Below are 17,089 nucleotides of genomic sequence, written 5' to 3' on the forward strand. Positions count from 1 at the left end.
AACCGAATAAAAGTTATTATGTAAAATTTTAGAGATTAGTAGAAGTACATGGGTTAAAATTTTTATTTATATGCTCAAACATTCCCATCGCGAAGGGTATCATGACAGCGAGAAACCGAAAGTATTTCTAGGGGCCTTACCGAAAGTACACCGGGAATACCTATAGTATGCCTGTAGGCTTGTGGACTTGCTAAAGTTCCCGTAATTTTTTAACATCAGGAAGGTTTTTCTTTCGTTCCGAAAAATGCCGAGGGTTCCTCCTCCTCCGCCGCCTCCACCACCTCCGCCAGCAAGTAGGCAAGACGATGCAATGCTCCAACGCGAACTCGACACGGATGTCAACAAGCTGGACATTCCTTCCGTTTGCTTGGTTGACCGGCAGTTTGGAAGAATCACAGCAGGCTTTCAAGATGCGATCGTCATATCCAGATTGTTACCTTTGAAGCACGTGCTTCAAAAGGGGCCACAGTGAGTGACTGTTTCTTTTGAAGACGTCTAATAGCCCAGCATGCTTATGTGAATTCTTTCATTGCTTACGCCTTGCTCCTTATTTGTAGCATCCCGGACCTTTTGGCAGTTGTGCGTCGAAGCTTGTTTATTTAGCGCTTTGTCAAGTTCTACGGCGGTGAGATAAACCGTTGGCAAATCAAGCCGAAGCTCAACTGCTGTTGTATCCATTGCCAAACGCCGGAAAACTGTTTTGCTGTGGAATATCTGGCATTCATCACGCTTTCGTCTCAATATAATCTCAGGGACGGTTTTAAAAGAGGGGTTGTGATATCTATGCTTGCGTAATGCACTCATTACTGTCATGTAAAATTAGTGAAAAATGAGAAATTAATTCAGAAATACAGGAAGGCACTGCATAATGATTTTATGCAGTGAACAAAATGCAACAAACTGCGCGAAAATGTATGAAGCCATTGTTATGCTATGCTCTTTGCAAGCAGGGCAGTCAGGTAAAAAAATCGGTGTCGAAATTTCCGGAGCACTTCACTATGGCGTCCCTCATAGCCTGAGTCGCTTTGGGACGTTAAACCCGCATAAACCAAACCATTTTGAAAAAAAAAAAAAAAAACTGGCATTTTTACGGAGATCTCAGCCACTTTTTTGCTGCGTATGGGCACAAAAATTTTTTTTAAAATCACTTCTTGGCTGTTTTCGCGGTAAATCTCTTGGGATATAATTAGAAAGTCCGTGTATAGTTACAAAATGTGGTGGTTACGAAAATTTGATTTTTTCCTCCAGATTTTCATGATTTAAAAGCTGCATTCCCTCTTGAGTCGTTAAACACTTGCACATTTTGAAGGCTTGTGGAGCTAATTGCTGCCCTTGCATCTTCTTTTAGGTGTGGGCTGGTAGCTCTGAGCATGGCTTCACAGTTGCTCCAGGGTGATCCAGTGAGTGCCAACACACTTTTTGAAATGGCTAAGTCGCTGCAGTTCACCAAGAAAGGAGAGATGTTTTCAGGTTGTTGGACTTGGAAAATTTCAAAGAGAAATGCTGCTATGCTGTGTTTGCATCTGCTAGGTTTTAAGCAACAAAGTGTCTAAAGATACGTCCGATGTGCCTAGTCGATTCTCATTAAACACATGGCAGACGTTGCTGTAGGCCCGCTAAAGTCTCATCCACGTTGTGCCTGCCATGCTGCTTGATACGCGCTCTTCCTTGGAACAAGTGTGCAAGTTGTTACATTCGCCACTTTTAAGAAGCTGCAAAGAAAATTTCGCCCGTTCTTACTTCTTCACACTCCCCACAAATGACGCTTATTGGTGGCGTCACGCCCGGTTGTGTGTGGCGAGCACCTCTGTCACTCTCACCATGTTGCACTCAACTGACAGTGGAAGGCAACGTGGCGCACACCAGCAGAGAAACAATCGCAAAATTTGTCCCCTCGGTCTGCTTGTAATTTAAGCCAGCTATCACTAGTGTTTGTGCTGTCTGCGATTGTTCACCGACCTCAGAAATGCAGGTGTAAGTTCTGGGGATTGAGGACCCGTACCAAGCACAGCACATCTCATTGTGCAAAACACCTGTAAGAAATTATGTCAGCTCTTCTTTACTGACAAACAGAGCAGATAGGATGCTCATCATAAAAAAATTTTTAGATTTTACCTCACAGCCATGGCAAAAGGCATGTTGAATCTACTTGAGGCCTACGCTGGTACTCGGTGACGACCAGGCCGGTGAGCCTACTGAGGCAAAGACAGGCTTCACCGCTATTCATAGGAGAGAAAGCGGGAAGCAGGAATGGTTTGCTTCCGTGTTAACAGGGGCGTTGTTCGGGGAAGAGGCAGCCTTGTCTTGTCGCAAAAATTCACGTACATGGAGTTTGAAGTTAACGCAAGCCAAATGGCCTCCGCTCAGCCATATCCACATGTGAGCAGATGTGGCACACTTTCAGCTTTGATAGGAGAACACTGCTCGTTGCACGGAGATGAAGCATCTGTGCTCATGAAACAGACTTCAGCACACGACAGAAAATTGCATGTGCCTCATGTTTGCATATGGAAATAGCCAGGAGTAATCTTGTAGTTTGCAAGCTACATCCCATCAACTTGTACCTGCTGGTATACAACCGAAAAATACAGGATGCCTTTGTCATGTGCACAAACAGTTCTTTGCTAGCATACTTAAAGTACGCGCACCAAATACCAATCGCCCAATTCCAGACAGTGGACATAGGTATGCTACCGCATGACTTGTACTTAACTTAGGCAGATATGTCAACTAGATTTTGCCCTTTTATGGCCACTAGTGGATGGAAGCACAGCACTGTACTTGTGATGCCGTCTATGAGAAAATTTTGTGTTAGGTCACACTTTGTAAAACACTGACTGGATTTGTCTGACCTACCTGAGGAAAAAATATGCAGAGTCTGTCTGACGTAGACTTTAGCCACAGCCTCAAACCACACGATCGAATCCGACTGACGTGCTCAGGGGAAAAAAAAATGTATGAGGTCCATCTGACGTACCTTTAGCCACAGCCTTTAATTAAAGGTGTATGTGGTATGAGTCTGAACTCACTGTACTAACATATGGGGCTGAAATCGTTTCATGCTGATGCGCTTGCTCCAGTGCAACATTTAATTTAATTTTATAGTATGTTTTACAAAGCCTTGATATCATGTTTGAAGCATAAACAATTTGAGATTGCATGGATGCTAGCTATTGAAACAGATCTTTTATTCTTGAGCTTCTGATTGCTGTCTGGTCTATAGGTCAGGCTAGAGTTTCCTTGGGCTTACTGCTCTCGTTCCTGGGATTTTTCCAAACTGACAACTTCTTGTTGATCCTGTAATTTTGTAATGGCATGAAGAAAGGAGTACTATCTCATTGGTGACCTGTCTTATTTTATGAGCCATTTAGTGCAGAGACACTGGGGTGCCCTCAGTCGTTTGTTAATTGGCGTGAATATCCTGCATGAACATCCCTACGTTGAACAGGCGATTCTTCTACTTCAGCGCATGTTGCTTGCTGTCTCAAAACTAAACGCATTTCTTGGCTTGACACACACTTGAGATGCTAATTGCAACTTGAACTGACATTGCATTAATGAGAGCGTCCATCGTCTTCTTGCACTTGGTTCACTGTGTTCTTTTCTTTGCACTCCCTACGTGTTGCTTGTAGTTGAAGACATGAAGACACTTGCAAAGACATGCCTACAAGAATGTTCCCTCAGGATTGTCTCTGAAGAGCGTCGTCAAGTGGAAATTGTCAGAAACCTGCTTCATGAGAAGCCGGTGCTGATCCCGTATCCTTTAATTTATACGGGCAAAGTGTCAATGTGACTCATATGGAGAAAGGCGCTTCACCCAGTTAAGGCTGAGGAACGAATGAGTGGTTCTGACATATTTCTGATCAAGGAATGGAATTATGTTAAATTGCTTTTTTTCCAATAAAATTGTGTTTGTCAGTCTGTGTACAATGGCTGCAGAACAGCACATGCACTGTGACATACACTGGAAAAGAGAACGCAGGTGAGGGAAAGTTACGGTAGAGGGTAACAGACTAGAATTGGCATAATGAGCTTGTATTTAATTTATTTTTATTTGAGTGATATTGAAGGCCTATTCAAGCCCAGGCACATACACATACGTGAGAGGGTGTTGATAAGAAGTAAGAACATCACAGAGTCAAAGCATCCAGCTTTTCATCAATGTTTTTACGTTCATGCACTTTGCTCCCCCTTTTTGCAACTGGTTGCATTGACCAGTTGTTCCGAGAGCAGCCTGAAATTTCTACTTCTCATATACTCAACAGCTCCCTGCAAATACATAACTCCATAATTGTTTTTTTTTACCATTTCTTTCTGTGGTACCTAAAATGCCCTCAAAAGGAAATGAGAAACAGATGTGCAGTTCTGGAGTCATTTCGGCATTGTTGTTGAGACTCTTTGCATTTATTATAGTAGTTATGTGAAGAGTTGCATCAACTTTGATCTGGCTATTACAAATTAAATATTCAACAAATTAACAAATGAGTGTTGTGCGGCTTATTGAATATATTTTAGACTATCGAATGTACTCACATTAGCTTTGCTGCCAGCTTTTCAATGCTGCTCATAAATGAGGCATGTTGTAGCTTTTTGTCTCTATTCATATTTGAGCATATATTTTTTGTGTTCGAATTTGCTCAGAAGAAGGAGGTGAACTCACTGACAAATACCACCTAAAGCATTGCACACTATGTGTGAGCTTAATTGAGCTTGCTGCTCTGAAAGCTTGATCAAACATGCACTTAGTTGTAAGTCTAGAAAGTGAAGCTTTAGGTAGGGGTAGACAAAATACCAAAACAAAAGCTACTAAAAGGCATCGTTAGTCTTTAAGGAGACTGGCTTTCACAGTAAATTGAAATATGTGTATGAAATTGCTACTATGCAAGCTGCTGCAGTGGTTCAGTGGTTGTGGTGCTCGACTGCTGACCTGAAGGATGCGGGTTCGATCCCGGACATTTTAGTTGCATTTTGATGGAGGCAGAATGCTAGATGCAACGTTAAAAAGAAAAAAGTGGGCAAAGCGGGTGAGGGAAAAAACACAGGTTTATGACATCCTAGTTGAAATCAAGAGGAAGAAATGGCCTTAGGTAGGGCATGTAATGTGAAGGCAAGATAACCGCTTGTCCTTAAGGGTAATGGCGTGGATTCCAAGTGAAGGCAAGCGCAGCAGGGGGCAGCAGAAAATTAGGTGGGAGGATGAGATTAAGAAGCTTGCAGGGATACGGTTGCCGCAGCTGGCAAAAGATGGTTAACTGGAGAGACATGGGAGAGGCCTTTGCCCTGCAGTGGGCGTAGTCAGGCTGATGATGATGATGAAAATCCTAGAGGCTCGTACGCTGTGTGATTCTAATGTACATTAGAGAACTCCATGTGGTCAAAGTTATCTGGAGTCCTCCTACAGCATCCCTCATAGCCTTGAGTTGCTTTAGGACGTCAAACCTCATAAAACCAAACCAAATTGTTTGTATACAATGCTGCCTGATTTTTGAGTTTGTGCTGGAAGTTCATATTTCATCATGCACAAATCCTCTAGGTTGCTGCCATACAATTGCTGCTATTCTTTGTTCACAGAGCTTGTTTCCTTGACAGAGCATTCAGCTATGATTCTGATGGCAATTTCGAACCCTGCCTCAAGCATGGACGCACAGCACATTGGGCCGTCCTTCATGGTACCAGAGCTGCAGTGTTGCTCATTTTATTTTTTACTGCTCCTATGGAGTAGTGAGATGCATTTTTTTGGTTGGCAGATATTGCATATGTTTTTTGTTCAATTTTCAGTTAAAAGTATCAGTGGAAAAACTGTAGCATTACTGTTGCAAATACAGGTCAGAAAGGTTTAATGATTAGAATTAGGTAAGAAAAAATTATTCATTTATTGCTAGAAAGAGCATGCGAGAAGGAACTATACACATTAAAATGTTGGAAAGATGAGTAAGGCTAGCTGTGAACTCAAAAGCTTATGAAACATAGGCATTTTATTTGAAATACATGAATTACTATTTCCTGCCCAAAATGGTTTTGCCTCTTTGAAGCAGGCAGCTGGAAATACTTATTGAATTGTATTGGTGCACTCATGTGGATGAACACTATCATGGAACAATTTAAGATGCAAACATTATTCTGTGTTTGTACGCTTTTTTAGGGATAGTGGCAGAGCACTGGTAGTAATGACCAGTATAATGAATGGGCATGATTGATTGGGTGAGTTTCAGTACAATCGGAGGCTCGTCTTCACCATAGCATCAAGACTGTAACACAATAAGAAGTGATGTGAAATGCCATGAAGTGATGCAAAATCGAATGAAATGAGTCACTTCTCTTGGTCTGCCCTTGTTCTTTTGTTATGTAAAAAAAAGAAAACAAATTTTGCTTTTCTCTATGGACTCACTGCCCTAACATCTCACACTCTTCTTCTCTAGGCATCTGCTTGGTTCTACAATCATCTTTTAAAAGCACGCTAGAATCCCTGTCGGAGTTGGACCTGAAAGACCACAGAATACTGCACATCAGGAAGCTTATTCCTGAAGAGGCCATCATGGAGCTAGTCAAGCTTGCAGAAAGCGGAGAGGCAGCTGTGTTTGTCTATGCTAGTCAAGGAAAAAGTAGGCATGTGGCTTTGTGGGAGCTGAATCTCCTTTTGGACAGCAACAAAAACCTTGCACATTTCACGCTGAAGCACGACATTTCGGAATTTGTTGTTCCAGACGGTGGTGTAGTCCAAGGGCTGTCGAACCAAGTGCTTCTGTTCACATAGTAGGGGTGTACTTTTGTGAACTGCTTGATGTTTAGGCAGCACTGTTGTTTTTTATTCTAGTATTTATGCTTCTTGTGTGCGATTGTTTTCTAGGAACGTTGTTTCTGTTGTATAAAATATATATTTATTTCCTCGAAGGTGTCATTGAGACATTAGGTGAGGGGTAGGCATTTCCTGGCAAACAAAGGTAATGAAAATCACCATGAAATGTTTTTTGATGGTCCGCTTGAATGTTAGTAGGTCGATGATAGTGGCACCGGTGGGTAGGGCATTCCAGTCCCATGCAGTGTGCAAGAAAAATTGCTGCTGAAAAGTCGCAGTATGGATTTGTGGGGCATACACTGTACTACAATGGTCATGGAGCGGGGATGCAGTGGGCAGTTTTTATGTACGGGTTATCAGAAGGCAAAGAATGGAAAAATTTTATGAAAAAGGATATGATGGACAATCCTGCGGCACAAGGCTAGAGCACTAAAGTTTTTTTTTTACTTTTTAGTGCTGCGATACTTGAATTGTAAGATTAATTGCAAAATGAATCCTGTTTTGCGGTTCTGAAACAACACAAGGGCGTTAGTAAGGCCGTTATGGTGTGGGTAAAAAATTTCATCAGCATGCTTGGGCTTGCGGCGCACAAATGTTGCAAGCTAGGTGTTAAATAGAGGGAGGGGTGAGAGAAAGGTGATGGTGCATATCTGGAGCATGGTTAGTAGAGTTTATTATGCGGTTTACTCCAGGTTATGTCATGTTGTCATGTTTGTTTGGTGAAGTCTATTTGGAGCTGGTCTGCAGTCTTGAACTCCACTGGAGTTCAGGACTAGGGGCCCCACCAGCTATCAGTTCGCACCCTTAGAATCAAAGTTTCTACTCCCTACTGGTTTACGATGAATGATGCATGGTTCTTCGCGGTTGGGTTGCGCTTACTGAGCTTCGTTCGTCGACTTCGCTTCATCTATTTTCGGTCTCTCTCAAATGCAGCTTGTTACATGGTGAGACACACGTGGCAGAGTAAAGCAGCAAAATGACTCTCTTTCCTCGTTGTGCGCTTACAGATGGTGCAGGAAAAGACGTACATGTGTGGCCGGCTACTTCGTGCTGCCACAAACACAGGCCCACACAGCGCTGGCAGTTCTGCATGTCTTTGCTGCACTGCAGCTTTCTGGGCTCTTTCAGTTTCAAGACGCATTACATATGAAAATGGCCACGACCTCTCCTTCGCTTATATGCATCCATGGCTGTACAGAGTGATTGACCTAACAGCATGAGGGAGCACATGCCAAAGTGCCAAGGAGAAAGAGGAGCGCTAGCTGCGCCTATCTTGGAAAATCTTGTTCGGAGGGAGAAACTTGGGAACACAGTGGACACAGCCTCTGACGGCTGACGGCTGCTGCCTCTGAGCTCCGGCACACGTACTCAATCATCTCGAGATCCTCGTTCGACCCAGTGGCGTTCGTCCTGCTCATCGCTGCCCCGACGGCTCTGCTCTGCTGGGAACGATCGGCTAAGTTTCGGGTGGCTGATTGTGGCATTTTCTCTCTGCGTCTTTGCACGGTAAGGCAGTAAGCCCGGGCTATGTCCACCCAGTCTCCCAGCCAGGGGAGTTCCCTCTGGTCGGCTTCTCTGTCCACTGATCTCCTACCGTTGGAAGCTTTTTTGCGCAGTGGTGTCGGCAGTATCCCTGTCGCGCTGGTGCCTAAGGATGGTGGTGCTATCAAGATGAACAACCCTGGTGCTGTTCGGGCTGCTCTCCAGTCGGCGACTTCTCATTATGAGTCAATCTCAGAGGTTCGCCAGTTTGGACGCGGCGGGATTCTGTGCAGATCGCCAGACCTCGCCTGTGTAAGAGATTTACTAAACTCCTCATCCTTTGCCTCCCTTCGGGTAAGTTCCTTCATCCCTTCACATCTGGCGTGCACGAAAGGTATTGTACGAGGCGTAGACTCTTCCCTGTCTCCGGCAGAGACTCTTGAGCTTCTGTCGGCTGCAGGTGTTGTTGCTGTGCACCGCTGTAGCCGGGATGTAAACAACGTGCGGATGCCCACTGAATCAGTGAGTGCTACCTTTGCCGGCACTTCCTGCCCCTCTGAAATCAAGGCATGGCCTCTAATTTTTCGGGTAGACCCATTATCATCTCGGCCTCTGCAGTGTAACAACTGCTGGCGCTATGGACATAGCGCTGGCGGTTGCAAATCCAACTTGAGGTGTTGCAACTGTGGGGATGGTCATTCAATGAGCACCTGCACTGAGAAGAATGAGAAGTGTTACTTTTGTGGTGGTGCTCACTCTGCAAACTACTCAAGTTGTCCCTCTCGAGCTCAGGAAATTCAAATTCTGGAAATAATTGACAGGAAACGCTGTTCGCGCCGTGACGCTATTTCAGAGGTCAAAGAACGTGCCCACGGTTATGCCGGTGTGACCGCTCGGCAAGGTGTCATGTTAGACTCAACGCTGTCCCAGGCAATTGCGGCTGCTGTGGAGGCTTCGATGTCTAAAATGGTAGAAAAGATTGTCGCAAGTGTGTCAGAGTGCCTTACAAATGTTCTAGCGACTCAGATTACACATGCCGTGCAGGCTAGTTTGGCACCTCTTTCGACAGCAATTCCCTCTCCTCTTATCCGGTCTCCAATTCCAGTAGCATCACAACCCCAGGAACAAACTTCTGTCCCTTCCGCTGTACCTACCTCGGGTACTTCGAGGGATGTTGATATAATGTACGATTCCGAGATGGTGGAGCCTGATACGCGGCTTCTTAAGCGCAGTGGGTCCCCCATGTCTCATTCGTTGTCTTCTCTGGGCACCCAGCCCAAATCAAAGAAGCAGCAGCTTGGCACTAAACCCAAGGATACCATTTTGGAGCAGGCAGTTGCTGCTGCTAGACTTTCGCAACCATAGCGTCGTTGCGAGTTCTGCAGTGGAACTGTCGCTCTATTCATTCCGCTTCCACAGATTTACACTGCCTTTCTACTCAGCTTAATCCGGATGTCATAATTCTGCAAGAAACGTGGCTTTCAACCGACGAACATTTTCATATCAAAAATTACCGTTCATTTCGCCTAGACCGCCAGTCAAGAGGCGGGGGTTTAATAACTTTAGTCTCTTCAAAATTTTGCCACAGGGCTATGGTATCTTTTCAACAAATGTCTCCTGACTGTGAGATTTTGGCAATAGACTTTGTACTTCCTGGGTGCTCTCCATTTTCAATAGCAAATTGTTATTTCCCCAATGGAGTCCAGAATGTTAGACCTCTCGACTTTTTACTCGTAAACTGTAAAAACCCAGTTCTCGTGGCTGGGGACTTCAATTCTCACCATGTGTCTTGGGGTTTTAGGACTAATACATGCGGCAAGCGCCTTTGGGACTGGGTTTCTGATCATAACTTGATGTGTTTAAATTCAGGATTGGCCACTTATCTTCGCTCACACACTCAATCTGTTTTAGATCTCACGTTCATTAGTCCTGGAATTGGCGTAACGAATTGGTCGACAGTTGATAGCGGCACCTCAAGTGATCATATACCTATTCATTCTGATATCATATGTCGTGTTACTCCAGCGTCTTCTCAGTTGCGGTCACATGTAAATTATGACAGATTTCAGACGGCGTTGCGCTCTGCCCTTGCTCCAGTGTCTAACATCGCCGAGGTCCACCAGTCAGCAAGCATATGTCTGGCTATTGAGGAAAGCCATAAAAAGTCGGAGTTCCTGGTGAGGCCAACAAAAGGGAATTCTAACTGGTGGAATGCGGACTGTACAAGAGATTACAGGCGGAGGAAGGCAGCATGGAAAAAGCTTTTTCATAACCAAGATTACAGGCGGAGGAAGGCAGCATGGAAAAAGCTTTTTCATAACCAATGTCCGAATAACTGGAGTGATTATAAATTTATTGCAGCCACCTTTAAACGCACAGTTTCTCGCGCAAAGGAAAAATATGACTCGGAACACTTCGATTATCTTTCAAAGGCGGGCAACCGACGTGCACTATTCGGTTTTCTACGGTCTAGGAAACAGCTCATGTCCTCTCATAATTTTCACTCATTAGTTATGTCACCTGTAGAAGCTATCCAGGCGGTTGAATTAATAGCCACAGGCCTGCAAAAGCGGTTCTCGTCTTTACTACCTTTGCGACCATTGTTGTTTGCACCAGTCGTGCCAAATGATAATGCCTCACAAGTAAATCTATCAGAGCTTTCACAAGTTGTCCAGAGATTGCCAGCTGCTGCTCCTGGTCCTGATGGTGTTACCACAAAGATGCTCAAGATTCTATTTGAAGAGTCTGCCAACTCCTTATTGCACCTAATAAACTACTCTCTCAAACACGCTTGGATACCTTCTGAGTGGAAGCTGTCCAAGGTGATCCCTTTACTTAAAAATCAGGGTGGAGGCTACGAATTCGATAATATTAGGCCAATTTCTTTAACATAAAACTTGGTAAAGTTGATAGGGTGTTACTAATTCAGGTGTCAGCCATTGTGGACCGCAAAAGTATACTCAGCCCGTGCCAACTCGGTTTCCGGCCACGGTGTTCGATATGGAATGTACATGCTGATCTTGAGAGCAGAATTCTCCTTGCTCGTCGTCAACGCCTGGTCGCGGATTTGGTTACGTTAGATGTCGCCAAAGCTTACGACAGTGTAAAACACTCCATCCTGATACATAGGCTACAGTCTCTTCAATTTCCAGATTATATAGTTGCATGGATATCTGCTTTTCTTGATAACAGAGAATTCTTTTGCGTCCATAATGGTGTTCATTCAGAGAGGTATAGACAAACGCGAGGTGTACCGCAAGGAGCTGTTCTTCTGTGCTCTTTAATATTCTGTTAAGCTCAATTCCTCTCCACCGCCATGTACGCACTTACGTCTATGTGGACGACATTGCGTTTTTTGCTGCTGCGCCGGATATACATTCTCTGTATGGTCTGTTGCAGTCATATTTGAATACACTTGAGCACTGGTTGAGCGCATTACACCTGAAGTTAAATGTTGGCAAGTGCGCCACTTTTGTTTTCCCTCTATTCACTCCTGTAGTGGTCTCTCTCACTTGTCAGTTAAAAATAATACCGCAGGTTCAATCCCTAAAATACCTAGGGGTCATTTATGACAACAAACTCACCTGGCGACCTCACATTGACCATATCGCGGCGAAAGGGGCTCGTGCCGTGGGTATGTTCGGAGATTATGTCATCACCGGTACGGCATGCGCAGAGATGTGCTATTAATGATCTACATAATGTATGTCAGGCCAATTTTAGAATTTGGATCGGTGTTGTTTTCAGGCTCGGCTACATATAAACTTCGCCCTCTCGTCCTTTTAGAGAGGGAAGCACTTCGCATGTGCCTCGGCCTTCCAAAATTTGTGGCTATCAATGTGCTGTACCTTGAAGCCCGCATTCCGTCCCTCTTATCACGACTGTCAATTTTTAACTGTGCAAACTTACCTCAGGATCTATGAATCCCATTTCCACCATTCCCAAAGCATTTTCTGTTCTCAGCCGACCTCCTTTTTTGGTGTCCCCTGGTCTCGTTTCAATTCCCCTCAGGTAGTGTTTGTGCAAAGATTACTTCAGCCTTTAGATGTAAAAATTTATGATATCCTTCCTGCGCTTCGCAATGGGCCCGCTATCCACATTGTTTTCGACGACATATTCCCAAAAAATGCAAAACTTTTGCCACCGAGTATTCTAAATGGTCTTCTAGAAGATCATCTGAGGACCATACCTACAGATATAGCAATAGCCACTGATGCATCGCAATGCAATGAAAAAGCAGTTGTGGGAATATTTTGCTCACATTTAGAGTGGTCCTTTTCTCTGCGCCTTCCAGATTTCACCCCTATTTTTCAAGCAGAGTTTCTAGCTGTTGTACTTGCTCTACGCAAGCTAGACCCCTCTATTACAGCAGTTGCAGTAATTACTGATTATTTACCTTTGTGTTCGTTCCTCGCTGCACATGTTGACGGTCCCATTTTATCAACTTTCTTATTCCTACTTCCTCCGCATTTGAGCCTTGTTCATTTAGTATGGGTTCCCGGTCACAGCAGTGTGACAGTAAATGAAATTGCTGATAATCTCGCAAAGGCTTCCCTCAGCGGCCCCGTGTTGCCAATCATCCCGGCTACAGACTATATTACAGCATCTAGATTTCGGCGACGTGCGTTTTTAAGCACGCAAGACACATCACTCTTAACATCGGCGGATTATGAGCACCTTAAATATTATTGGAACAGGAAAATTTGCTGCTCTCGGCAGCTTGAAGTATCACTGATGAGGCTGCGCTGCCGCATCCCCCCTTTAAATTTCTATTTACACAAATCGGCTTTGGCGCTCTCTCCCCTTTGTGCATTTTGCCGTGAGCCTGAATCTATTGAACATTTTTGGCTGTATTGTCGCCGATTCAACTCTGAGAAAACGGTTGCTGGAGGACCTTGCAGCATCTTGGCCTTAGTTTGAGCAGCCCGCTCTTGCTATCATTTGGCGCCACCACATTTGGGTTCAGCCACAGATCTGTTTGTACCGCTGTTCTAAATTTCCTGATAGAATCTCACCGACTGCCTTGCTAAGTGTTCCAACTTTTTCTTTTCTATCAATGATTACATTTTGACAAAATCATTAATATTTAATCCCTCTCTTTATTGTTATTCTTAAAATTTTAAAATCAAAACACTCATCCCTTTTCTGTTCATGACGAAAAATTCACCGGGGTTGCGCTTCCACGTGCTTTTTCTTTTTGTTAACTGCGTTCAGGTGAATAGCCAACCGATTCTTGGCCGATCCCCCAGTGTGGGTATGTGCCATCTTTTGATAGGCTAACAACAACAACAACTTGGGGAAGCGAAATGCAAATTGCGGTTGTCTGTGTGAACACGACATCACTCGACGCCTATCGCGAGCCAACTAAAACCAGATGCTTTTCTGTGCACGTTCTTTCCTGCGCGTCAGAAAAATTGCTGAGCCACCTGAACACCGCAGGTTTCCTTGAGAGAGAAGAGGAAGACTATCGCCATTCGCGGCGTGTAGAATGTGCAAAGCACCCTGCATGTGCTACATGGATTCCTGCCGGAAGCTGACTACATAACAGGCCACATGGAAGCAATGGAACGCAGCAAGACACGGCCGAGTTGCCCGATGACCACCCCGGGCAGCGAGGTCGCTCAGGCGCGAAGCAAGACTCCACAGTGTTTCACGATGACCACCCTGGACAGCGACGTCGCTCGTAAGCGCAGCAAGACTCCACCAAGTTCTACGGTGGTCATCCTGGACAGTGTGGTCGCTCGAAGCGGGACAAGACTCCACCGAGTTCCACGACGGCCATCACGGGCAGCGAGGACTCGGGTGCGAGGCCCCTTTCTGCCGCCCAGGGCGACCACAGCAATATCCGGGCGAGTTCCACGACGGCCACTATGGACAGCGAGATTTCGCGTATGCGGCCATTGGCAAGCCCTGCGGCCTATTAGTACTGACGTGACGGCGCGACATCGGCCCCTGCTATTGTGCAGTGTTACCTGAGCTATGCCATTGATTTCTTCAACGCTGGCCGTGGCGCGGGTGCTTTTGAGGACTTCGGCCCGTCACTGACATTCTTTCGGGGTGCCACGCGGGCATTCCTTGGCGATTGCCGTCTGTTGTTTCGTCCCACCTGGCAGCCGTGTTGACGGCCAGCGCTGGCATGGTCTGTTGGCGGCCTCCCACAGTGGAGGTCTTTCTTATGGGGTGATCTCACTGCACCGCCACCCTTCAGTTTCGGATGAGGGCGGGACTACGGGGTGTTCTTCGCCAGTGAGTTGTCGCGCAGTCGGGGTTGCTGGATACAGGAGCCTATCGTCGCGCCGTACGACCGACATGTGCCACTTGGCCGCCCCCGCGTCTTCTCGGTGACTCGTGGCGATCAACATCTTTCTCGACCTTACGACCACCACAAAAACACCTTGCTTTCACCACACATGTCACCTCACCAATCGCAGTATGATTTCCCGGGTAGGATCCCAGCACAGTTCCAGGAGTGGCGAGTCTCCTGTTCTATCAGCCACACCAATACGATGGTCCGTACGGCACCCAGGGAGTTCTCAGGAGCGTCAGCGTTGCCTGCTGCGTAAGACTTGCCATTTCGGGAATCCTGGTTTATCAGCAAATGAAAGAATGAGAGGCGAAAGCACGCACAAGCGGACGCGCAGCTTACCGCTGTGCAACCTTGATTATGTTGAATTTGCAAGTGGCACAAGGTGCACCGAAGAGAAGTTGAAGCAAGGCATCGTAGATGCTATGAATCCAGGATGAGACGTCTCAGTAAATAGGGGACCAGACGGCGCTGTGCACTCGGAGCCAGGCTACACGCTTTTGCATGTGCTGGAAAACATGATAGCGAAGTCATGAATGCATCATCTGTTTCCGCCGACATCGTGCAGGACAACGGAGGTCATACTGAGGTGCATTCCAAGCCAAAGCGTTGTGCCCACACGAACAGGAAGCAGCATAAGCAGTCTGCAGCTACAGAATCGCATGCGCCTGCTCACTTGAAAACACACAAGCATCACTGCGGTAGGCTTTAAGTCAAGGCAAAGTACTCGGGCAGAGTAAAGAGGATTGACTCACTCTCTGATGCTACTTGAAAGCAAGTGTCAGTAAGGAAAGAAGTGAACAATGTCTTGCCCTTTACGAAGAGGAAAGCAGCTGTCACCCTAACCGCTGGTTCTTCGCTGGCTTTATATGTGGCTGCCAAAAAGGAAGACCGTTTTTTTATTTCTGATCACGGCATAGCACAAGTCCAGGAAGCCGCTGAACGTTAAACTTTTCCTTTGGTGATTCGCAAACCTTAGAGCACACCATTCTTGTCAACACGTACTATAAAAGAGTGCCCACCTGACTCCAGAAGCCTTGCTTCCAAAGGTTTTAGAAGCTGCCACAGTGCTACTTCTGCTCTGCTCTTGTATGACCATGGTGCATACGCAGACGTCCAACAGATCGTGAGGACGATGGACATGACCCAACTGTGCCTTTCCCCGCTTCAGACGACTGGAGAAACTAGAGCCGAGTTCATCAGCTCATGTGATCCTGAAGCAGCCGAGCATGCCGGTCGCGCAGAACATGAGGTATCTACTGCTCATCCACTGGTCCCCTTCTTCAGACAAGCGGGAGACATCAATCCCATGGTCAATCTGGCTGCAGGGTTCATTTCGAGGCGGAAACGGTGCAAGCAGCATGCATGAGGGTAACCAAGAACAAAACGTAGTGCACACTTTTGACCTGATTGCAGAGACCAGGAGTGACTGCAGCAGGAGACTGGTGCTCCTGCTGCAGAAGAATCGGACGTCTGAGAGCGAGAGACTGTCTATAGCATCGATTCCGCCTGAAGATGACGGCAATGTGATTGCCATGTCTATGTCCTTTGCTGTACACGATGCGTCCCAGTAAGGCAGTGCCGCATGTGTTCCCAATTCTTCACACAGCTGGCAGTACGATCTCCTGTTGCTGGCCCGTCCGTACACGCCATGGACAATGCTGCTAGCGGTACACCGCTGGACTGCTTGACGTTGACCATTTGCACTGCGCTGCACGTAGATTATTGCCGAGACGAGGATGCGAAGAGCCGGGTTCATGATAACTAAAGGCTGGGAAGACTAAACGGCCACCTTGCGTTGGCATGCGGGGTAGCGATGCTCAGAGAAGCCCGTGCCGCTGTTGACCAAAACTGTGCCATGTTGAAGGGCTTGATCTGCTTGCTCCAATGGCTAGGATGGCTGTGCTATAGGTGACCCCCTTCCCCTCCTCCCGATGGTGTCTTGTTTTGATGTGGAGATTAAGAAGCTCCGAAAACTTATGAAGTATCCTTTGTAGATGAGCACGTTTATGCAAACGCCTCCTATAATACATGTGCATCTCAAAGACCCAATTTCTTCTTTCACTCTCTCCTTTACCCCTTCCCTTACGGCGTGGTTCAGGTGTCCAACGATATATGAGACAGATACTGGCCATTTCCTTTCCTCAAAAACCAACCAACCAACCCCTCTTCGTCCATCTTTTTCTTTTTCATGTGCTTTTCTACTGTTGTCTCAAAGTTTGCTATGTTTCGTTTTGTATTCTTACTGCCTTGATTTCTGTGAAATGTTACGAGAACCGTACCACGACATAACATCGTACAAGGGAGGTAGCTTAACTTTTTATTCACTGTTGTTTTCTTTCGTGTTTGCTTAAGTATAGCACAGTTTTTCACTGAATACAGCTAACAATTCTGAGGTTTGCTGAAGTGGGCTGCATCGTGCTTTTGAATGATTGACATGGCTCGAACGCTGAAAGCTTCCCCTCGTTGAAGTGTGCTGCAATAAATAATATCCTGTTGTTCTTGTA

The 17,089-nt window shown here is 45.9% G+C and overlaps 1 protein-coding gene across 1 annotated transcript; it reads left to right on the forward strand.

Annotated features, from left to right (window-relative positions):
* Window positions 1-98: 98 nt before the first annotated feature.
* LOC144132791 (actin maturation protease) lies at window positions 99-17,089 on the forward strand. Its single transcript, XM_077665446.1, has 6 exons — window positions 99-468; window positions 1,349-1,470; window positions 3,633-3,756; window positions 5,599-5,669; window positions 6,420-8,108; window positions 13,581-17,089. Exons 1-5 carry the CDS (start codon window positions 245-247, stop codon window positions 6,752-6,754), a joined length of 876 nt encoding a protein of 291 aa, XP_077521572.1. The 5' UTR covers window positions 99-244; the 3' UTR covers window positions 6,755-8,108; window positions 13,581-17,089.

Source organism: Amblyomma americanum, chromosome 5 (assembly GCF_052857255.1).
Source record: "Amblyomma americanum isolate KBUSLIRL-KWMA chromosome 5, ASM5285725v1, whole genome shotgun sequence".
In the NCBI taxonomy this organism is placed as follows: domain Eukaryota; kingdom Metazoa; phylum Arthropoda; class Arachnida; order Ixodida; family Ixodidae; genus Amblyomma; species Amblyomma americanum.